The following is a 23,178-nucleotide window of genomic DNA, read 5'->3' on the forward strand; positions in this document are numbered from 1 at the left end:
AAGTAGTATCCCACAGGACACGAAGGACCCAATAATTTCTCTTTGTCGTACATAAATCAAGTAATAGAAAGGCCATTACTCACTCCAAACCATAGCTCGCATTACATGACGGCCGGACTACCCCATGGGGAGACCCCGCCTGATGATGTCACCAGGAACGAATCCATATAAAAGTCGCCACGCCCCTCGTGTTACGTCCATTTCAACCTCAAACCAGTCAATATACTACTATCCTCGTTCAAGTACTCATAAATATGTTTCAAACTATCATCGGCCGCTCGAGACCTCAGATCAGCAACTTAACGAACCGATTGGGCTCGGTACGTCGCTCGTCGCGATAGTCGAAGCAAACTAATAAAAAGCAGAGAGACAGCTCTTCCGCTACAGGACAGATCCCTCTTCGCTCTTTGTATGTCCAGCGTGCTGTCTGGATCACTGCAGGTGGAGGAATGGCGGCCACCCTGCAAGGGGTGTATATGATGTTGAGGTCTTTTAGGCATCTAAAGTATATCTGAAAAAACGTTTCAATGCGCCGGAAAAGGGGAAAGACACGAAACACGACGGGGGAATTGGGGCGAAACATAAAGAAAAGAACAATTTCAGAAGATGAAAACGTGGCATGGCATTGCAAGCATTGATCACAAATTGGCTCATGATCTAAAATTGAATTTTTGACATATTACACCCCACCGGCTGCTACAGGCCGATCGACGTCCTGTATTCATCAATAGCTATTTTGTATTTCTCATAAGACGGCTATCCCGTCAACCTTGCGATCTGAAATATTCCTAATTTTGATAAAGGATAATGAACGCTGCACAATCATGTTCGCCTTGGTAAAGTTTAATCAGAGTTTATTCTATCAGATTGCATAAAGAGGAACTACGAAACGAAGCAAGTATTTCCACCATGTATAAGATATAAAATTAATGATAGTCTACTCAGATGCGAATATACACATCCAACTGCACTCTCATTCTAACAAAAACCAAGAAATCACAATATTAACAAACAAGCCGTGAACAGCCAAGGAAAACACGGGCCATCCAACGAAAGACTCTCGAACCATCAATTCTATAGTACAGCATAAGGCGTTAACACGTTAAGCCATCTGCCCTGTTTGCCGGTGTACATGGACGCGAGGCACAGAGAAAGACCGTTTAGATCTTCTTGCCGCCCTTTCCGCCCTTTCCGCCCTTTCCGCCCTTTCCACCCTTGCCACCGGTGGTGCTGCCCTTGGTCTTGGTAGGCGCAGGGGCGTTGGTCTTGGTGGGCTCGGCAGCCTTGGTAGTGGTGGGCTTGGGAGCAGGCTGCTGTTGGGTCTTGCCGGTGTCGTACTCCCAGCCGGTGCCAAGGGGACGGTTCTTGTCGGGAACGTGGTCGGGGGTGGTGCCCTTCTTGTACAGGGGAGTGGTGGGGATCTCGGTAGCGGTAGCAGGGTCGACCAGATAGACGTTCTTAACCTTGCTGTTCTTCAGGAGAGCGGGCCATTCGAAGTCCCACCAGAAGTTGGTGTCCGCGTTGCTGTAGGGGTACTGGTCCCACCACTGCTCGTTTGCGCCAGTGAAGAAGTAGACGTCACCCTCGCAGCTCTCAGCCAGGGCCTGCGAGATAAGGCCGCCACCGAGCCAGTCGGCCTTGATCTCCTTGGGGGCGGAACTGTCACTGTTCATGGTGGTGGGCCTGGGGACCTTCGAGGGCAGATCCATGCGGTAAGTGTACATCTTGTTGTTGACGTCGTTGTAGGTGACGGGGTCCTTGACCTTCTGGCCGAGGCCGAGGAAGCCACCGCTCTTAGGCGCGTGATCCTTATACCATTGACGCGCGGTGGTCTCACCCTTCTCCTTGTTCAGGCGGTAGTAGAACAAGCAAGTCTTGTCCTTGGTGATCTTCTGCTCCTTGATCTTGTCGTTGAAGAACTTAACGGAGATCACGGGCTTCGCAGTGGGCGCACGGGCTGCAAGCTCGTTACCCTCGGGGGCAGCAATGGGGACTAGCTCGGTGGTCACTGGCACGGCAGAGGCGACACGCAGCAGCAGGAAGAGGGTGGCCAGCAGAGCTGCCATGGGGGAAACGGCAATGACGCTTCGCATTTTGGTTGGAATGGGGCCGTCGAGGCTAATTAAGTTTAAAAACTAAGTGGAGTAAAGAATGTCGATCTGTACCGGTACAAGATCAAAAAAAGAATGATTGACTCAGTTTATAAACTGGAACGAAAGACTGAATGAGAGTGAGTGTGGAGTGAGTGATGAGATACTGGAGTGACACAGCGATCATCGCTGTTCTTATATTTTCCATCCTCGAGGCAGGAATGGGCCGACTGTCAGCATGAGAGATCTGTCCAGACTTGTAAGTAAGACGGCGTGCTATTGACGGGGGCCGAATACATTGGGGGCGAGGCCTGTTTCAAACTGAGTAGGAGTAACTGCAACTCATGCGTGATCGCCGACAGGATCAGCATTAAACGGTGGTTAGTGCTGGCGCTAGGACAAGGACAAAGCAAGCGTAACACACTCTGGGATGGTCTTCTACAGGGGCTACCAGATCGACAGAGCCTCTGGTGCCACCTCAAGCGTCAATGCCGCAGAAATGAATACGAGTCCACAGGGGAGAGCTCCACTATCAGGACGGCCCCCAAGCGGCTACCACCAATGCCCTCGACGCGAGCCAGGGGCGAAGCAGTCAGCAGTCAGCACACTGTGTTTAATTTTCGGACCCATGACGGACTCTTTATGGCGTATGATGTCAACCGGATAATTGAAACCAAAGATCCCGGTTTCTCGCGTCGAAGGGTTCATCTTACTGTACGAGGAACAGGGCGCCAAGAACGCCATGTGGCAGACGATGTCGAAGAACCTGCAGGAGCTAGAACGACTAGTGCACGCGTAGAAGCTTCTAAATGGACCAGATCAAGCCTGGGTCCAGACTCGTGAATAGTTCTATTTTGAGTTACTCAGACGCAGGGCACTTGGGCGAGCCTGCCCCTGACGGACCTCGGGGGACGCCCGCAGTCCGCCCAGCCCTAAGTTTTGGCCCCCAGGCCCATCTGACGGCTGAAAGTCCGACCTGACCGGATCACGACGGCAATAGGTTGTCTGGTCAGCTCGTCCGACCGAGACCTGGCGATGATTTATTGTTTGTCAACCGCGGTATTCATGGTTACCGGAATGGGACAATGGTCATGGCAGGAGAGAGCACCGGGAGGTAATCGGGGTCGTGCTTACTTCGAAGCAGATAATTGTGGGCTTGGGGCTGCCCGGTGAGTGGGATTGAGCTGAGCGAGACACTCCGGACTAATCCTCGTCTCATGCTGAGGACACAAATTTCTTGTTCAGCTTTGCTTGCATATGATGACTCCCGGGTGAAATTTGCGACCGGGTGCCGTCGCTGTATACGACTTGCCCTGTCCCACGACCACGGATTCGATCATTCCATATACTAAGTAGATTAATTTACCTTATGTCCTCAATAAGGAGCCAGACATGAATAGGTTGACGTCCCAGTTCTTGTTTTTAGACCACGGTGTTCTGCGAGCAGTCTGCTCCGTGCGTTACTGCCTCAGGCATCCAGGCTGTGATGTGTAGCAACACCGTTAGCCATCAAGGCCTGTAGTTCTCTGCCTCTTAATACCACTTTCATTATTGATTACTCAGTGACCTATTTACAGGCAATAAGTGGTAGAATTTGTTTCTATGGATTGCAGCGCAAAACCCAGCTGTATCTCGAATCTGAAGGTTTTTGATGCCTAAGGCGCAAATACCAACCAAGGCACCTCTTCATGGCTCCTTCATATAATAAAAGACCTCTTTTTCGGTAGGAATGTTTTCGAAAGGACTTCAATTAGCAACACCACGATCTTCTCCGTGCTTAGTATTTCTACAATCCTTCCGTTTCTTCTACGGACCTTCTATATTTTGTCCCTGGAAGATTGAATACATGTCCAAATCAGGTTTCAACTCTATGCACAACTAGCGGTGAACCACTCAACATCTCCAACTCTAAGACTTGGGTGGCAAAGGCTTGACCGGCCACTCGTAATCCCGCATAAAAACGCTCTGAAACTCCCATTCACCAGCACTGACAACCTCGGTCCTTTCTTCCGCTCCATCCGGGATAACCACCTCGCAGACCACCCCGTATGGCACAGTAACCCTAACTGTAATCTTCTCCTCTATCTCAATCACCTTCTCCGTCTCCCACGAACAAGACACTCTCCCATGCGGTGCCTCATGCTCCGCTCTCGCACTCGTAATCTCTCCCCCAATCGCTGGCCGAACGCGATACCGCCGCCACCCAGGCTCAATGCTTTCCAGCCCTGCTACCCTCTCGTACAGAAACCGTGCAATTGCCCCAAACGCGTAATGATTGAAGGAAGTCATCTCGCCAGGATTGATCGACCCGTCCGGTAGCATGCTATCCCAGCGTTCCCAAACCGTAGTAGCACCCATCGTCACAGGATACAACCATGACGGACACGTGCGTTCCGTCAACATCGCATACGCAATCTGCACATGGCCCGTTCGGAGCAGCGCTTCGCAGAGAAACGGGGTTCCCGCGAACCCGGTTCCAATGTGGAAGTTGTTCTTGCGGACGAGTTCCACGAGACGTGACCCGGCTCGGGTTTGTTGTGCGGGCGTGAGCAGGTCGAAGTAGATGGCGAGCGTGTAGGCTGCTTGGGAGTCGGAGGCGATGCGTCCGTTGGAGGTTACGTATTCGGCTTGGAATTGCTCTCGGGTGAGCACTGCGTCTGATGAGTACATTTTGGCGTCGTCGGGTTTTTCAAGGATAGTGGCGATTCGGGAGATGAGGTCCAGGCTGTGGATGAGGAATGCGTTGGAGACCATTTTGGCATCTGTCAAGCCTTTCCACGGGGCGTCGGGAGGGGCTGCAGGGTCAAGCCAGTCCTGTATGTTGTGTTATTTATGAAATGCTAGAGATCAGAGAGGGAAATACGAACGCCGAGCTGGAAGATACTTGTGTCCCAGAGATGCGTAGCACCCATCTTGTTTCTCGGAAGTGTTTTCATCCACGTCGTCATGCTGTCATACTGCTGAAGGAGAATGTTCTTGTCTCCGGTTTCTTGGTATAAAGCCCACGGTGCTAGAATGGTCACGTCGTGCCAGATTGCGCACGGCTTTCGTCGACACCATATGGGGTCAGGAAGTGTGGCGTTCGGTGTCACCATTGCTGGGACCCCGTCGAGAACTTTCTGATCATGCTCCACGTCGATTAACCAGTTGCGCAACATGCCAAAACAGTCGAAAATCATAGTCGCGGTGGGAGCAAATAAGGCCAGGTCGCCGGACCATCCGAGTCGCTCGTCACGCTGGGGACAATCCGTCGGCACGGACAGGAAGTTCCCTCGCATGCCCCATTGGACGTTCTGATAGAGTTGATTAAGCAGCGGGTCCGAACAAGAGAATGAGCCGGATGGTTTCATGTCTGTATGGCAGACCACGGCCTCTGCGGAACTCTCGAGATCAACGTCGCTGCTCCACCCGTCGATCTGCGCATACCGGAAACCGTGGAATGTAAAGCGTGGCTCGTAGACCTCGCCGTTCTGATCGCCTTTGAGCGTGTATTCGTCGACTGCTTGGCAGATCCGCAGCGGTCTCGTACACAGTTCGTCCTTCTCCAGCACCTCTGCATGGGAGAGCGCGATGCGATGGCCACGCGGACCCGTGATATTCTTCAACCGGACATACCCAACAAGATTCTGTCCAAAGTCCAAGACCACTTTCCCAGATGGCGTAATCAGCTTCTTGACTGGGTTGATCACTTCGATCCGCCGAACAGGCTCCCCATACCCTGCCGTCAGCTCAACGATATCCGGTAAAGGCTCCATGCGAAGAACAGGCTCCCATTTTCCGTCAGTACACCCAACAGACGACCACTTATCAATATCCAATCTCGCATCGTACTTCTCCCCATCATATATCTCTGCCTTCTGGATCGGACCCTTCGTCACCCGCCACGACCCATCCGTCACAACGTGCTCGACCTGCCCGTCCGCATACACCATCTCTAACTGCGCCAACAACGCAGTATGCGGTCCCCAGATATTGCGATGTCCGCCTTCAAACCCGATGCGACCGGAAAACCACCCCTCTGCGACACGCACTCCGATACAGTTGTCTCCGCTGGACAGCAACTCCGTGACGTCGTATGTCTGGTACTGCAGTCGGGCATCATATGCGGTCCAACCCGGAGGTAGAAAATGGTCTTTAACGCGGTGGCCATTTATCTCGGCTTCGTAGACCCCTTGGGCGGTGATGTACAGTCTTGCCTGAGTGATGGGCGCGCAGGCCGCGAACTCTTTCTGGTAGAGTTGTTCTGGATCGGCGGTCTGGGTGCCTGGTCCCCAGGGGGCAGCGATACGGTCGCATTGCCAATCCGAGCGCGAAAGAAGACCGCTCTCTAGAGAGGTTGAATCACTCCATGCCGTGGATTGACCAGTGGCATTCCATACGCGGACTCGTGCGGAGAGTTTCTGGCGGGATTGCAAGGGGTGAGGGTCTGGCCATGGCACGAGGCGGGAAGAGGACGAGTCAACACGATATGTAGACTTGGAAACTTGTTGAGAGGGAAATGATTGTCGCGAGATCTCTAGCTCGTATCCTGCCTGTTGGTAGTTGGCTGGGACGTCGCGGAAACGCCAGGAGAGCCGAGGTTGGGTCTCTTGCATGCCTAGCGTGTTCGGTGCGTGGTAGTGCTCGAATTGGAGACCTGTGACTGTAGGCATGATTATTCGTATCCGTCGAGTAGAGAATTTTTGGGAAGGATGAAAGGAAGAAAAACGCTCTCAAAAACTGCTCGTGGGAGAGAAGTAAGTGGGAATGCCCGAAGCCTGGGGGCGCGATCTCTTGGTGCCTCATCGGGGTGCAATACCCCGATCCCGGGGGATGAGACACCGTCCGATACAACGTTGTATACCTCCAAATGCCGACGGCAAAATAAGCAGCTCCACTTCTCGGAGGCTTTATCGGGGGTTTTATTGATTTGCCAATGCCGATCAGGTTCACTCACGCTTCACTTCTTAAGTAATAGCTATATAACCCATGAGAACTGAGGGTTCTCTCTCCAACGTGCAGTACTTTCAGCTTACCTCGAATCTTTGTTTCCAAGATCTTTACATACCACAGACAAAATGAACGTAAACATGTTCCAAGCTGGCGACAATGTCGCCGCCACCGACCACTCGGACATCGATAAACTTCCGGTCGAAGAGCTTCCTCTTCCTCCCGGCTTTGTCTGGGGCGGTGCGACTGCCTCATATCAAGTCGAGGGTGCGGTGGGCCAAGGTGGCCGTGGTCCATCCATCTGGGATACATTCACGCATCTGGAGCCGTCCCGAACGAATAACGAGAATGGCGACATTGCCTGCGATCACTATAACCGCGTCTCGGAAGACGTTGATCTAATGGCTTCATTCGGCGTTGATGTTTACCGGTTCTCGATTTCTTGGTCACGCATAATTCCCCGTGGAGGACGTAATGATCCGGTCAATGACGAGGGTATCGCATTTTACAACCGCCTCATTGACTCTCTTCTCGCGAAGAACATCGAGCCCGTTGTCACCTTGTATCACTGGGACGCGCCACAGGGAATCTACGATAATTATGGCGCGTTCTTGAACACCACCGAGTTCAAGGCCGACTTCGAACGATACGCTCGTGTCTGCTTCTCGCACTTTGGCGACCGAGTCAAGAAGTGGATCACATTCAACGAACCATACATCATCTCCATATTCGGTCACCATACCGGCGTCCTGGCTCCGGGTAGAAACTCCTCGAATGGCGGAGATCCGCGCACCGAGCCTTGGATAGTAGGACACACTCTGATTGTCTCACACGCCTCTGTCGTGCGAACCTATGCGTCGGAGTTCCAGCCTTCTCAGAATGGAACGATATCGATCGTCCTGAACAGTCACTTCTACGAGCCCTGGGATCCAGACAGCCCGATCCACATTGACGCCGCGCAACGTCGACAGGAATTCTACATTTCGTGGTTCGCAGACCCCATTTTCCTCGCAAAAGAATACCCACCTTGTATGCGGGAATTCCTCGGCGATCGACTTCCCCATTTCACGGACGCCGAACGTACCTTGCTCCGTGAAACAGCCCATCTCAACACTTTCTACGGTATGAACCACTACTCCACTAAATTTGCCCGCGCACTCCCCGATCCCCCCGCACCCGATGACTGCGCGGGTAATATCGAAGAAGGACCCACGAACTGTCGGGGCGAGGAAGCGGGTCCGGTGTCGGGAATGGCATGGCTTCGGGTAGCGCCGTATGGGTTCCGAAAGCTATTGAATTGGGTGTGGAACAGATACCAGCTGCCGATTATCATTACTGAGAATGGATGTCCATGTCCTGGGGAAAGCGAGATGAGTAAAGAGGAGGCGCTGGACGATCAGTTCCGCGTGAGGTATTTTGGATTGTATTTGGATGCGATCTCAAGGGCTGTCTATGAGGATGGGGTCAAGGTGACGGGGTATTATGCTTGGAGTTTGATGGACAATTTTGGTAAGTTCGGCCAGTTCTTTCTGATGTGCGTAGTGGATGCGGACAGGGTCATGCTAAATGTTCGCAGAGTGGTCAGCTGGGTATAGTCCCAGGTATGGTATTTCGCATGTGGATCGGACAACGCTGGAGAGGACACCGAAGAAGTCTGCATGGTATCTGAAGACGTCTTTCGATGAGCGGAGGGCAAAGGGGAAGAGCATTTCTTGAGATGGATTAGAATTAGAATACTAGAAAATAGATTTCGTTTGCAATATCATAACACTATTGATTTACTATGTACTTTGACCTATTCGATGTAGTAACATTTCTGAATACCGAACGTTTTGCCCTGAAATACATACCCCCGCTCAACCAATTTCTAGATCTATCTGTTCATCCGAGCCGAAAGAACGATATCATATCTTCCCCGCGCCCAACAAGTCCCTGATCCTTGGCCTTCAACATCCAAAATAGATCGTGACCCTTTCCATTCAGGGTATAGTTTTCGAATGGTGGCGTTCTTTAATCCATCATGTTCATTGGCTGGTATGGAAATCGACCGGGATGCGGATCCTAGCAGCCTCTTAGTCTCATCTTTGCGCTTCTATCCAATGCCCTTGACATCTCATATATACGGCAGTTACCACATGATATGCTTCTGGCGCTCAAGCTATACGCCTCTTTCCAGTTTCTCCAGCCCTGTTCGCCTTTTTGGAGAATTATAATTGGTTACTCTGTCCCCGTTCCAGACCCTCCTATGTCGCCCAGCCCCTTCCACATCGTATGATATCAAGACTAGCCTGATGATTAGACGAAGTGCAATTCGATCATAGTGTTACACTCGGCTATTACATGTCCCCATGGGGAATGACGGTAATTGAACCATTCGATAGGGTCTTGAATATTTGGCGACTGGTGCTTAGTCCGGCTTAAGCCGGGCCTCGGGAGCAGGGTGTGGTCAGCAGCAAATCTACCTACGTGAAAATGTCCCTCATGCTTGCAACAGGCTAAGAAAACGTCTATCAACAAGTTCCCATTGCTTTGTGTTATGAAAGCCCTTTTCAAAAACATATTCTCATCTATTGCCAGACAAAAGACTTTTGTAGTCAAAACTGCTCTCGCAGTCTATTCAATATTCTGATAAGTGTAGACCTAACATCGCTCTCGAGCTCATTAACTTTCGGCCTATAATCCTCCGGTCTCTTCTCATCCTTGGATATTCTGGCTAAGTTACCAACCTTAGACTAAACCCATGTCTTTGTACCGAGCATGCTACGTTGGCCCACGTTCTTTGTTTCATTGGACAAATCGAGAATCCGGGGACCCCGGACAACTGCATTCTCCCCCAGGCATATTACAGCCTGCTATAGCCAGTTATCTCGCTACCTTTTGCCCTTACAACACTCCGGTCCAAGTTACCCCGAGGCAAAGACATGACGCTATAGCAACTAAGACAAGGTGGCGCTGCTAGGGTTTGATCAAGCCATGTCCTCGTGTTCAATACACAGGTCAAATGCCGACATCTTATTAATATATTCTCCATTATCTCTCAGAGTTGCTGTGATTACGCACAACCCAGACTAGCCGGCCATCATGAAATACAATCTCCATCCCTCCGTGAAGGCTCCGCCTGTCGAACATGTCGAGTCTGTACCCGAGGACCTCAAAGCATCTGATGCGGAATTCGACGCAGCCGCGAAAGGTCAAGCGCCGTCCGGATATGAAACCCTTGGGGTCATTGACACGATCAAGAAGTTCAAGCTATGTACAGCAGTTTGCTTTGCTATGGCCTTTAGTGCCGCGACGGATGGGTATCAGATTGGGTTCGTCTATCCGCGCGTTTACCCTGATGCCTACCAGCCATTTTCCACACGCACAGCATGCTAACATATGTTTTATTCAGCATCAACGCCAGTATCATCGCGAACTCGGGATTCGTGGATCGTTTCGCCACCGAGATCGGGAAAGACGGCTCTCCGGCCCTCGCGTCTCCCATCCTGAGTGGCTGGAGCTCCATCATGTCCTGCGGTCAGATCCTCGGCATGACCAGTCTCGCCTTCATATCTAGTCGCTTCGGTCGCAAAGTCGCAATGTACTTATACTGGCTCATACTCGTGGGCAGTGTCATCGCCGAATGTCTCGCCAGGTCGTGGCCCGTATGGTTAATTGCCAAGTTACTCGCCGGAATGGGCGTCGGCGGCGTGCAGTCGACTGTCCCAACTTACATCTCTGAAGTAGCGCCTGTTCGGATCCGCGGTGGACTGTTGATGTGTTATAGTCTCTGGTGGACGTTAGGATCGTTCTTTGCGCAGGTGGCGCTACAGCATCTTTCACATACCCATCCAGGAAACTATCTCACCCCGATCTACACCCAGTGGGCACAGCTTGGACTCATGTTCCTAATCTACATCATCGTCCCCGAGTCCCCTGTCTGGTGCGTGAACGTCGGGAAGTACGAGCGCGCGAAGAAACAGCTCCGTACGCTCTACCGCGGCGTGACCGACTACAACCTCGAGCAACAGTTCCAGGTCATCGTTTTATCCGTCGAGCACGAAAAAGCCGTCGCTGTCGAGCAGCGTCGCGAGAAATGGTACTCTATTTTCCGCGGCACGGACGGTCTTCGTACCGTCATTTCCCTATGAACGAACCTCTCGCAGCAATTCATCGGACTGACCTTGTTCGGCACCTTCGGGACGTATTTCTTTCAGCAAACGGGACTGGAAGATCCATTTAAGATTAAAGTTATTACCTCGTCGATCCAGATCGCAACGGTCTGCGTGCTGATCCTGGTCGCGGATCGCGTCGGACGACGTATCTTGGCTTGTTCTGGAACTACTCTGTCGTGGCTTTCTTGTCTTGCGATTGGGGTTATTGGTGTTACGAAGAGTAGTAATGCTTCGACTTATGTTTTTGTTTTGTTTGCTTGTTTTTGGAGTATGTCTCCCCCTTATGTTTCTCTTCTTTTCCCCTCTACTTCCTTCCCCTTGTCTAGCATCATTATGCTAACATGACGACCTGTGTAGACGTCGGATTAGCAGCCAATGGCGCCACCGGATGGGGCTATATCGGCGAAATCTCCTCACAGCGTTTGCGCCCTTATACGGCTGGATTTGCGGCCGCAGCGACATGTGTGATCGGCGTGGTGATGAACGTGCTGGTGCCGTACATGACAAACGAGAATAAGTGGAACTGGGGACTCAAGACGGGTTGGTTCTACGTGGGCGTCGGATTCCCGTTTACATTGGGGATGTGGTTCTTGATTCCTGAGACAAAGGGGTATATTTTCTCTCTTGTTCACCTTTTCAAGACTCTTGAATATGGTTGAAAATGGTATATACTGACTGGTATAGGCGATCTGCTGCTGAGCTGGACGAGCTGTTTGAGAGAAAGATCAAGCCGTGGCAGTTTCATAAGACGGAGACGGCTACGCAGACGCTGGTGCAGATGAATGAACTGAGGAAGTGATCAAGAAAGGTAAATATTGATAGATCGGTTTATTAATATGATATGGGGTCGAGGGGTGTGGTGGTAGCTTAATTAATTCATATCCCAATCCCTGCAATGGGTACTGAAAACCACAATAAACTATGAAAAGATCAAAATACAAAAATCGTAACCGTAAAGACAACGTATCAAACGCATCAAGCAACTCTCCACAATCTCCCAGCAAGGCAACACCCCTAGACAACCTCCTGGTGTATACTTGACGACGCCCTCTTCTTCTCATCCACATCCATAATCTCGACAGCTTTGCTTCCCTCATAGTCGGGTCCGTCAAAGATGACCGCCATCTGCTCCAAACTGTATCCCCTTGTCTCCGGGTAGAAGAAGTAGGCAGTCAAACCAAACACCATCAGAACGATGATAAACACAATGTAGTATTTCCAAGCAATCTTCTCTAGAGCAATGGGGTTCACGAAAGTATTAAAGAAGATGGCGCAAATGGCGGCAACCCACGTCACTGTGAGACCACGGGAGCGGAGACGGAACGGCCAGATTTCGCAGGGGTATCCGGTGAGGAAGGGAGTCCTATTTGATTTCATAGGTTAGCGACTGGCTACGAGAATGGATTGATTTGGTTTACTCGGGGAATACTTACAAAGCGATACAGTATCCAGCAAAGAAGGTAAAAAGGAATGGAATGACAGCGGCACCTGTGCCCTTGTGGCCGGTTTCAGCGAACGATCCCGACAGCGCCGTAACCAGCACGAAACTGACGAACATGGTACACGCAGAGGCCATGAACAAAGCGCGTCGACCGAGTTTGTCACTCAAGAAAGCACCCATCGTGGCAAATATCAGATTCCACATCTGCATGCACGCAGAGATGAGTGTTTGGTCCCGGACGCTGGTGACACCTACGGTGTCAAGAATCAAGGCGAGGTAGTAAGAAACGACACCGTTACCGGCCCATTGAGAGAAGATGCCTAGAGTGATTGAAATCATCAAGCGACGACGGTTACCAGGAGTCTTGACCATCTCCATGTAGCTAGAGCTGCTGTGGGCCTCCTGTTCACTGCTGATTGCCGCCGTGATCCCAGTGAATTCAGCTGCGACCAACGCTGACGACCGATCGCCCGCAGCATGGTGCTTGATCAGCACTTCCTTTGCTTCCTCTTCTCGACCAACTGAAATCAACCACCGAGGACTCTCAGGTGCGAGGAAAAATCCGGGAAGGGCGATCAAGGGCACGAGCACCTGCAGTAGAGAAGGCAAACGCCATGCCCATGATGAGGCGTAGGTTCGGGAAGCAAATATGACCCATCCTGCAACTGTTCCACCGACATACCAGCCCGACATGAAAAGGGAATTAACGATGCTGCGATGTTCCGGGTAGGCGATTTCGTTAATGAGAAGGGGAACGGCGTTTCCGAACATGGCTGAGGCAACACCGACAAACAGTCGAGCCATCATGAAAGCTATATCGTTGTTTGCGGCAGTCTGGAGAGCGCAGCCGAGGGCCAGGAACAGATATCCCAGATAGACGCCAGGCTTCCGGCCCCAACGGTTTGCAATCCATGCAGCAGTAGGGTATCCAACTCCGGATCCTAGCCAGTAGATGCCGTTCAACCATCCCAGCCACGGACCGGTAGGAGTATCCATGAATTCATTCCATTGATCCAAGGCCTGAAGGCCATTCATGAGAGTGCCGTCGAAGCCGTTTGCCGATGAGAACATGACCAAAGACAGAATGATGAAGTTGAGATGAAGAAGGTGCTTCTGACGATACCATGCTGGGCTCGAAGGAGTGGAAGCAGCGATTTGGTTGTCTCCAGCATCTTCAACACCTTCCTTAGTAGCAGCACCCATTTTGAGATGCTGAGAGAGTGACAAAACGAAATCAGATAGAATGAGTCGGAAACGTGCAGCCAAAGTCCAAATTTTCAGAATTAACCAGGGTAGTGTGACTGCAGGCCACTACTTATGCTCGTCATCACAGCCGACGTAATATCCCGACTCTTTGCCGTAGGATCAAACAAAAGATTAGTCCCAGTCTCTAGTTGAACAAATCGGAACAAATCAGATGATCAAGCCCCAGCATCCACCTGAGTCAGTGAAGCCATTGACAGTGATACCGACCCCCCGCGAACCCGGAAAGTCGGGGACAGGAAACGAGCTGTGGAGACTCGGGGAAAGTTGTGGGGAGTGAAACGACGGAGAAACGGAGAAAAGGAGAAAAGGAGAAACGGACATCAAGATTTTGGGACTTTCTGGCCAGCGAGAGTGAGAGCTGGAGACTCCGTTGGATCCACTCGGCACGGTGGGTCGCCGGGGTAGGTACGGAAAAGCATTGTAGAGAACCACGGGGGCCCGATGGGAAAGAATATTTAGCAGGCTGTCCTACCTGCGAGAATGGCTCAGTAATTGCCATTGTTCTCTACAGCCGTCTTGGAAATTACCTGGGAAACATGTCGTCCGAAATCCACCCAGATTTTCAACATATCGCCGGGGCGGACCTCGATGTGCTGTTGCAGCAGCTCACTCTAGACGAAAAAGTCGCCCTTTTGACAGGTAACAAATCATTCTCAACTCTACTTTCCCAAGGCCTACCGTTGACTTGAATTTTGTATCGTTGTTCAGGCGCCGACTTTTGGCACACTGTCCCGATCCCGCGATTGAACATCCCTTCGATTCGACTCTCCGACGGCCCCAATGGCGTTCGGGGCACGAAATTCTTCGGCAGCGTTCCGGCGGCCTGTCTCCCGTGCGGCACAGCAATTGGCGCCACTTTCGACCGAGACCTCGCGCTAAAAGTTGGTCATTTGTTGGCTGATGAGGCCAAGACTAAAGGCGCGCATGTTGTCTTAGGCCCAACCATCAACATTGCCCGGGGTCCTCTAGGTGGCAGAGGATTTGAATCGTACTCGGAGGACCCGGTTCTGTCGGGAATCTTGGCCGGTCATTATTGCACTGGTCTTCAGGAAAAGGGCATCGTGGCCACCCTGAAACATTTCGTGTGCAATGACTTGGAGCATCAACGCATGGCGATCAATTCGATCGTTACCGACCGCGCCATGAGGGAGATCTACCTTCTTCCGTTCATGATCGCAATTGCTCAAGGAAAACCTGATGCCATCATGACGGCGTACAACAAGGTGAATGGCACACACGCAGCGGAAAACCCGACGATTTTGAGAGACATTCTCCGAGGGGAGTGGGGATGGGAAGGGTTGCTCATGAGTGACTGGTGGGTAACTCCAGCAAACGCGTTATTCTACTTGTGGTCTAACTCTATATCGCAGGTTCGGTTCTTACAGCACCTCGGAAGCAGTTATTGCCGGGCTTGACCTTGAGATGCCCGGCCCAACGCGCTGGCGTGGCAGCGCATTGTCACATGCGGTCACGGCCAACAAAGTGCCAATGGCCGCTTTGAATGCCCGAGTTCGAACTGTTCTGGAATTAATCCAGAAGGCCAGTCGGTCGGGCGTCCCGCAGAATGCACCGGAAGGGCAATTGAATCGGGCAGAGGATCGACGCCTTCTGAGGCAGATCGCAGCCGAGGCAATTGTGTTGATGAAGAACGAAGACAATATCCTACCACTCAACAAGACGAAACGTGTTGCAGTTATCGGCCCTAATGCACAGGTTGCATCATACTGTGGAGGCGGCAGTGCGGCCTTGAACCCGTACGAGGCCATTACACCATTTGACGGACTTTCTGCGTCTGCGGAAGGCGGGGTGGACTTTGCTCAGGGAGTCTATGGCCACCAAAATCTGCCCCTCCTTGGAAAGCGGATGCGCGCCATGGATGGCCAAACAGGCTTCACATTGAGGGTTTACAATGAGCCTCCAACTGTTCTCAATCGCCGCCTTATCGAAGAGCGAGCTGAGACCGACTCGAATTTGTTCTTCATTGACTACAACCACCCCGAACTCCAGCATGTATGGTATGCCGATGCTGAGGGCTATTTCACCCCCACGGAGAGTGGCGTCTATGACATTGGTCTCTGCGTGCAGGGAACAGGAAAGTTGTACGTTGACGGTGAGCTGAAGATCAACAATGCGGATGTACAAACCCCTGGAACGAGTTTCCTAGGCACCGGTACCGTGGAAGAGACCGTGTCAATGCAACTCGAGGCTGGCAATTCTTATCGCATCCATATCCAGTGGGGATGCTCCCGAACGAGCACCTACAAAGTTGCGGGTGTGGTAGACTTCGGTCACGGCGGGTTCCGCTTTGGTGCCTGCAAGCAACTTGCTCCCGCGGAAGGGATCGCGCAAGCCGTTCAGCTCGCACGAGATGTTGACCAGGTCGTTCTGGTTGCTGGATTGAGCGCGGAATGGGAGTCAGAGGGAGAAGACCGCTCTAGCATGGCGCTGCCTCCCCACACGGACGAATTAATTTCTCGTGTCCTAGAGGCAAACTCCAACACCGTCATTGTCATTCAGAGCGGAACGCCGGTTGAAATGCCTTGGATTCATGAAGCGAAGGCGGTGCTGCACGCATGGTATGGAGGCAACGAAACAGGTAACGGTTTGGCTGATGTGGTATTCGGCGATGTCAACCCGGTAAGCATCCTGCCCGATACCTTTAAGACAAATGGCTGACATGGGTGAGCTGCAGTCCGGCAAGCTTCCTCTCACTTTCCCCCAAAAGCTCAAGCACAACCCCACCTTTTTCAACTTCCGCTCTGAAGGTGGTCGTGTGCTTTATGGAGAAGACGTGTACGTCGGATATCGGTATTATGACACGCTAGATGTTGAGCCATTGTTTCCCTTCGGCCACGGTCTTTCCTATACCACCTTTGAGTTGTCAAGCCTGCAACTCCAAAAGGATTCCGAGAAGGATCTGACCGTGACATGCACATTAGCAAACACAGGCTCCCGGTCGGGAGCTGAGGTGATCCAGGTCTACGTGGCTCCTGTAACACCTCCCCTCAAGAGACCCCTGAAAGAACTGAAGGCTTTCAGTAAAGTGACCTTGGAGGCTGGAGAGACCCAAACAGTTCAAATTCCGCTGGACCTTGTGCGAGCGACCAGCTACTGGGATGAGTATACCAGCAGCTGGTGCAGCCACAGCGGGACATACAACATTATGGTGGGAACAAGCAGTCGCGGGGCCTTCCTCCAGGATTCGGTGGAGCTGGGCGAGACTTCCTTCTGGCAGGGACTTTAAAAAACCGCGAAAGCGATGTGATGTGCACAATGTATAATTCTCATAGACTTCAATCTCTATGTAGTCGATCCGTGTCAACCCAAGACTGTAGATGTATCGTATTCATATTTTCGCTTCGGTCAAGACGCGCCAAGATATTGCTGGAATGCTGGAGGTATTCGGCGGCGCGTTGCGCTTCGGGGGCATCGGGATGAAACGGACATGCAAGGAGGCTAGCGGCGATATCGCGCACCTTGTAAGCGAGGTGCAACCCGTTAGCCTCCAGATTCACCTGCGGCAAACTGTGTAGCACGAAAAAAAGCTGCCGACAAAGTTCTTCTCTTTCCCGCCAGAGGGTTTGAGGATCCATGACTGCCACCTCATGCTCCGACTCCGTTGGTTGTACTGAGTGGTACCGGGATTGCGCTGCCTCCAGTTGGTCCAGCAAGAGACTCTGGACCCACAGGTGCGTGACATGCAAATTTGCTCGCATTGTCGCAAAGCCCGATCGACTCCGATCGGTGTCGCTAACCGTAGGGATGTAGCCTTCCATCGGCATCCAGGGTCGTAGGAGTGGCGGTATGTCATCTAGCAAGAATTTCAATGTATGCAACTGGTCCCGTATATATGTTATTTCGATGCCCGGATCGCGAGCTCGGCTGCAAGGACAGGGCTCATCTTTAGGCTCCTTCAGACGGGGGTTTCGGGCAGCGGCCCAGAACACACGAGAGTTGAGATTTAGTCCAGTAACAAGAGAAGGGGTCGATGTATAAGGTGTTTGAATCTCATCTTCAAATATGAACTCGTCATCAACTTCGACGGGCATAAGATCATCGGGATTCAGCGAAAGCAACTGGTAGGGGTCCAGGTACGATAGTCGCTCTCCGAACATGTTCTGTAACTGTCCATGTCTGTGCGGTACAGGTCAGATTCCAGTTTTCCAAGAAAGCCACGATATCTTACATGAAAGCGTAGAATACGAGCCAGAATCCCTTCTTTCGCAGCTGGGTCTCGACGTGGTTGAGACCGGCATACTCTGAAACTTTATGTAGATTCAGCATGCGCGCCAACTGCATCGCCTCTGACTGCAACATGCGAGACCAATTATGGTCCCCTAGTTGCATGAAAGCAGCACAGAACAGATAAGTGGTCGCAAACTTTTGGAAATTGATCTGCTGAAAGTGATCCGGAGTGCGAAGTCCCATGGCTTTCTGATAGCAAGCCCAGACCATTTCTCTCCGCGAGCAGAAGGGCAAGGGGGGACATTTTGAGCGGTAGTCGCTAAACCTACTGGGCATTGCCGCCACGATGTTTGCCGCCATAGCGATTAAGAGGCCGAGGAACCCGGGGTCATCACAATCACGGTCCTCCTCAAAGCGGCGCTGGAAGGACGGCCGATGGACGATCGGAATGACAGGATACATGTACTCCAGGTAATCCTGCACAATCCTCTTCAGAAGCTGCCGCTCACAAATATCGTCCGTGGGATAGGTACGTAAGGGGGTGGGTACGACATCCCCCTCCTGCAGCGAATGCACGCTATGTTCGCTAGTGGGAGTATGCGGACTGTTTCCACTTGCTGCAAGGCTTCCTGCATGTCAGCGGAGCTCATCAATCCGGAAATCCCATCTCACCGTTTCTTGGGGCCCCGGACCTTTGCGGGCATTAGAAAGGTGCATGGTCGATTTAAGCGCTCGCAACGGCCACAACGGGCTGTGACACCAGACTCAGTCCGGACAAGATGGCATTTTACTTTGCGTTTCCGGCATGTATCACAAGCCTGGGTAGTAAGATCAGTCCGGAGTGGCGGGCTTTCCAGCTCCTGAGACATCTCAAGGGAATTTGAGTCGTGGTTCACTTATGACGACGCGTGGTTGGAGATGTTGGAGATGATTGCCTGACTGGAATCTACTTCGACCTCCTGCCGTCTCCGGCATCTTCCGATCACGTGCACCCTGTTCCCCGTTGTGGCCGCGTGAGATGACTAATCCGCTTATATCATCGCCTTGCTTGACCGGACCGATCATGCAACCGATCAATATAAAATCGTATGATTTATGACGATATAGATCATGCAATTCCGCTCATTTTATGACGATCCTGAAGCCCTGAGACTGCATAAATATTGGCTTCTTTATCGTGTAGTTAGAAAGAATTAAGACCTTCATTCAGTTGAAAACGATCCTATTCCTTAGTTGAATAATCGCTTCTCGGTAGACCCACATATTTCTGCCACACCCGTGTCTGCTGACTCATGTTCGGCGCCTTCTGCGAACAGGGCAAACAAGACAAACACTTTATAGTACAACATCGTCCTCCGTACAGCTTCTCAACCTGACTTTTGTATAATTAGTAGCTTCTGTTTTCCGGAGTAAACAATATTTTTAGGGTTTCTGACTCCTTCCCTACAGTTTTACCGCGACTGAGCCCAAGTACTCGAAATACTAAGTGGGCTCCATCATGGATATCTATATTTTGTCCCGCTGGCTCCCTTATATTCAAGGCAAAGAAGAAAGCCAACTGGAAACCAAATGCTTCGTGCAAAAAAAAAGAAATATATCACCGTGATCTTTAGATAAGCCCTAATATTGTACTCCAGTCCCTCGATTTTGTTAACCTCGCTCAGTAAGAATGTCCCTTCGTTTGTTCGCTGCTGACTTCCCTCACGGTCTCAACAATAAGCGCGTAATCGGCTCGATTCGCTCAACTTCAAAAGGAATATCGGGCCTCAGACCTTCTAAATCCGCCTCCACATGGGACGCCAAATCTATAGCGAGGTAAATATTAACCTTGAAAGCTGGAACCCGTACCGTAACCATCGGTCTCAGAAGATTCGCTAGGCTGGGGCCATAGGGTTTATACCCGTGATATTCAGGACTCAAAGAGACTACTAATTTTTGTAGACCCTGCATGGTAGAAATCACTTCCCATGCGCGTGCCCGCACAGACCAGGAAACATCGGGGTAAGGCTCAGTGTCTTCATCTAAGAAGAAAACGGGGATAACTGAGGCGACGACATGTAATTGTCGAATGGCATTGAAGCGATAAGGGAGCATAACGGGAGGTAACAAAGCGATTGTGTTCTCATCAAGACTGAAAAAGTTCTCGGTGTAGAGGATGTTGATGGATTCGTCATATCTACGTAGCCATATTAGATACAACAAAGGCTGGTGTTGGAACGATGTTGTCAACTAGACTAGAGAGGTGGAGTATCTTGACCTAATCCACATACCGCACAGCACCTTGCTTGGCCTAGACTTGGCCTACCATTCCAAATGACATACCAATGGATCAGGAATGCATAGGTGTAAACAAGTGGAACTATAAATGGCTAGGCAGATTGTAGTTTAGAAATGACACTTCACTTTTACCCACCGAGCATATACCTACATTCTGTTGAATCGATAGGATGTTTGCTTAGGGCAATGACCAAATCAACCGACAGCTGGTAGTGGCCTGATGAACTCACATCCTGCGGCAAGTACACAGAGGACTGGTAGCAGTTCGAATTCGTTCGGACTTTGAGGGTCGTCGATTTTTGCGTTTTTTCTGTTTTCTTTAGCTGCTCTAGGGCATAGGTGCCCAAAAGGTAGCTTGTTGATCTGCGACTCGTGGCATTGAGTAGTGAATATACGGCCGTAGTGGTTAACTACATGTAACTCCGTGCCTGTCGAAGGTATGAGTACAAACTTGTAGATCAACAGTCTGACATCCAAAGAGAGGCGATTGAAAAGAGCGGATTCCAGTTGATTCTTGTGACGGTTTTTGAACCTATCGAGAATGCTTCTAGGCGGTGGAGGCGTCGGAGCACGCTTGCGAGTCCGCGGCAACTCATGGACCCTAACTGGGCCCTGCATGATCTCTTTGATCTGATCTCATGGGCGGGTGAAAAGTAAAATAAGCAGAAGGCCTATGTCGGGGTCAGGTAAGACAGCAGATGTCATTTTGAATCAACCAGAGGCTGAGAAGAAGGGACTTCAGCCAGTAAAATATATACGGAGCGTAAAGTCAGCCTTGCTTTGAATTATTGGCATGCATCAGCCCCTCACCTGGCAGCGTACATAATTTGTTGGCCTCGGATACAGATCTCATAAGCAACGCGTTGTTAGTGAAGATGAAATCCACGAATCAATGCGACCGACTGCGGTTATTAGAGTCAACTCGGAATAGGTTCTCCCAGGAGTGGAAGTGTGGTTCTGCGCGCTTAATACTATGGTTTTGATTTAGTATTTGCTCTATAAATTATATGTTTTGATTGTATGTACAACATTATTCTAATGCATCATGGCTCATGTAGCCGTGGGCTTGAATGCTAGGAGAAGGAAAGGACGATGAGGTCGGAGAATTCGGGGGGTTAATGATTTCAGGAGAGTTGAATGAAGGCTCAGGCTGTGATACCGTCGGTCTTGCTTCTGGCACGGGTCGTTCATATAGGAAGCCTCGAGGGGACACAAAGTCCGTGGGATCGATTTCCAAATACTCTGCCTCCTCCCACTGCGTCAGACACGTTTTCTCGCCGTTTGCCAAGCGCTGCGCATTCAGCATGGTACTGTACACGAGGTCTTCGGAGTACGCCTCGTGCCAGTCATCCCCTGTGTAATAAATGTCCGAATCGCGCTCGCTGGATCCAGTCTGTCTCCAGGTCCCGATCAGCGGGGGATAAGGTGCTAGACAGCGGAAGTTGTCGCCTGGGCCTGTGTAGTCACACATTGCCCCATACGCCACATCGACAGGATCATTCAAGGGAGACATGGAGAGCTGAGCGAGAATCTTGCGTGCGCCGTCGTATGTCACCGCATATCCTGCCGTACAAACTCCACCAACGGCGTCGAAAACAATACGAGCTTGTTGCAATTGGCTTTGGTCGACTAGTCCTGGATGTTTGAAATCTGAGCGACGAGAGACGGGTGGTGCAGTTGGGTCATCGGGTATGATATAGAAGAGACGCTCGTCTTCTCGAGATTCTATTCCACAGAACCCAAGCCACAACATATCCCAGTCATCGCCATAGGGTGAAGGTGTTCCTGGTGGGTTTGAAGGGCTTTTTCGCCCGCCCCGAGTCCACTTATCCCGTTGGACTGCCCTTGTGCCGCGGGCAAACTCAAGCATCTGGGCTTTCAGAGTTACATCCCAGTCGGCGTCGTCTTCTAGAATAAGTGCGCTACTAATTTTATCCGCGACAATTCTAAATAGTACGACCGTTAGACTCTAGGTTCTTTCACACGTGGCGGCTTGACACTTACTGCTGCAGGGCGTCCATATGAGCCCGCCAGCATCCCAGCTCAACAGGCTTCTCGCGCTCTATTTCCCATGTCTAATCACATCAGCACGTGTTTCACAACGAAAAGGTGAGAATACTAACAGCAGGGTATGCTTTCTCTGGGATTGAGTCTAACGTAACTCCCTCGACCCAGTCAAGATCTATGCCCACGAAGGAAGCACCCATGGTCATCGCGTCACGCTTATCTGTACGGTCGCTGAACCCAATAGCAAATATTTTCTCGAACTTTTTACTCTGTATATTAGCACCCGAATCTGTGAAAGATAGCAAGGTACATACGCCAAGAGTGGAATTATGAGTATCCCCGAGTTCACCTTGGGAGTTAGTCGCAGCTCGCTGCCGGAAAGTCTCCGGACTCTGTTTCGACCATTTGAGAAGAAATGCATGGTAAAGCAGAAATCCGAGCACTGCAAGTGGAAGAGAGACAATGCGACGCATAATGTCAATTCTAAGTGGATTTTAAACCAAATAGTCCTTGCGTACGGGATTTTGGTGAAGATGTGGTGAAACTAGGACTCATATTGTTTGATTAATTTTTCTCCTGAGACACTGTTCGTTGGGTCGGTGTAGGCGGAACGCTCCGAATAATAATATCCTCAGCCGCGGGAATTAATGCGGCTGGAACGTGGTTTTTCTTTCTAGACGGGGCATACTGAACGAACAGTTTGCTGATCTTAGGATTTGCAATTTCGTTGGAAATGGGGGCCATATGGCCGGGCGCTCGTTAGAGAAGTCACATTCCAACATGGCCCTCAATAGGCGTAGACCATTAGGGATTAGCCCCAAAACCATCA

General features: G+C 51.0%; 8 protein-coding genes across 8 annotated transcripts; 3 read left to right on the forward strand and 5 right to left on the reverse strand.

The window, feature by feature from the left end:
• Positions 1 to 1,160: 1,160 nt before the first annotated feature.
• KD926_002926 (uncharacterized protein) lies at positions 1,161 to 2,093 on the reverse strand (the record flags this gene model as incomplete). The annotated part of the gene is made up of 1 exon (XM_053094502.1): positions 1,161 to 2,093. The coding sequence occupies one exon, from the start codon at positions 2,091 to 2,093 to the stop codon at positions 1,161 to 1,163; it is 933 nt and encodes a 310-aa protein (XP_052950719.1).
• Positions 2,094 to 3,998: 1,905 nt separating this feature from the next.
• KD926_002927 (alpha-L-rhamnosidase) lies at positions 3,999 to 6,742 on the reverse strand (the record flags this gene model as incomplete). Its single annotated transcript, XM_053094504.1, has 2 exons — positions 3,999 to 4,904; positions 4,958 to 6,742. 2 exons carry the CDS (start codon positions 6,740 to 6,742, stop codon positions 3,999 to 4,001), a joined length of 2,691 nt encoding a protein of 896 aa, XP_052950720.1.
• A 405-nt stretch (positions 6,743 to 7,147) lies between these two features.
• On the forward strand, positions 7,148 to 8,735 carry KD926_002928 (glycoside hydrolase family 1 protein; the record flags this gene model as incomplete). Its single annotated transcript, XM_053094505.1, has 2 exons — positions 7,148 to 8,528; positions 8,596 to 8,735. The coding sequence occupies 2 exons, from the start codon at positions 7,148 to 7,150 to the stop codon at positions 8,733 to 8,735; spliced, it is 1,521 nt and encodes a 506-aa protein (XP_052950721.1).
• Positions 8,736 to 10,100: 1,365 nt separating this feature from the next.
• Positions 10,101 to 11,972, forward strand: KD926_002929 (putative MFS alpha-glucoside transporter; the record flags this gene model as incomplete). Its single annotated transcript, XM_053094506.1, has 4 exons — positions 10,101 to 10,330; positions 10,411 to 11,129; positions 11,531 to 11,783; positions 11,858 to 11,972. 4 exons carry the CDS (start codon positions 10,101 to 10,103, stop codon positions 11,970 to 11,972), a joined length of 1,317 nt encoding a protein of 438 aa, XP_052950722.1.
• A 215-nt stretch (positions 11,973 to 12,187) lies between these two features.
• On the reverse strand, positions 12,188 to 13,817 carry KD926_002930 (sugar transporter; the record flags this gene model as incomplete). Its single annotated transcript, XM_053094507.1, has 2 exons — positions 12,188 to 12,536; positions 12,607 to 13,817. The coding sequence occupies 2 exons, from the start codon at positions 13,815 to 13,817 to the stop codon at positions 12,188 to 12,190; spliced, it is 1,560 nt and encodes a 519-aa protein (XP_052950723.1).
• Positions 13,818 to 14,416: 599 nt separating this feature from the next.
• KD926_002931 (beta-glucosidase H) lies at positions 14,417 to 17,124 on the forward strand (the record flags this gene model as incomplete). Its single annotated transcript, XM_053094508.1, has 4 exons — positions 14,417 to 14,519; positions 14,589 to 15,195; positions 15,251 to 16,517; positions 16,573 to 17,124. 4 exons carry the CDS (start codon positions 14,417 to 14,419, stop codon positions 17,122 to 17,124), a joined length of 2,529 nt encoding a protein of 842 aa, XP_052950724.1.
• A 49-nt stretch (positions 17,125 to 17,173) lies between these two features.
• Positions 17,174 to 18,782, reverse strand: KD926_002932 (fungal specific transcription factor domain-containing protein; the record flags this gene model as incomplete). Its single annotated transcript, XM_053094509.1, has 3 exons — positions 17,174 to 18,014; positions 18,067 to 18,694; positions 18,758 to 18,782. The coding sequence occupies 3 exons, from the start codon at positions 18,780 to 18,782 to the stop codon at positions 17,174 to 17,176; spliced, it is 1,494 nt and encodes a 497-aa protein (XP_052950725.1).
• Positions 18,783 to 21,372: 2,590 nt separating this feature from the next.
• KD926_002934 (uncharacterized protein) lies at positions 21,373 to 22,822 on the reverse strand (the record flags this gene model as incomplete). The annotated part of the gene is made up of 4 exons (XM_053094510.1): positions 21,373 to 22,288; positions 22,347 to 22,417; positions 22,466 to 22,609; positions 22,664 to 22,822. The coding sequence occupies 4 exons, from the start codon at positions 22,820 to 22,822 to the stop codon at positions 21,373 to 21,375; spliced, it is 1,290 nt and encodes a 429-aa protein (XP_052950726.1).
• Positions 22,823 to 23,178: the final 356 nt, after the last annotated feature.

The sequence above is a fragment of the Aspergillus affinis genome, assembly GCF_023601865.1.
Source record: "Aspergillus affinis strain CMG 70 chromosome Unknown NODE_166_length_62455_cov_94_383084, whole genome shotgun sequence".
NCBI lineage: Eukaryota > Fungi > Ascomycota > Eurotiomycetes > Eurotiales > Aspergillaceae > Aspergillus > Aspergillus affinis.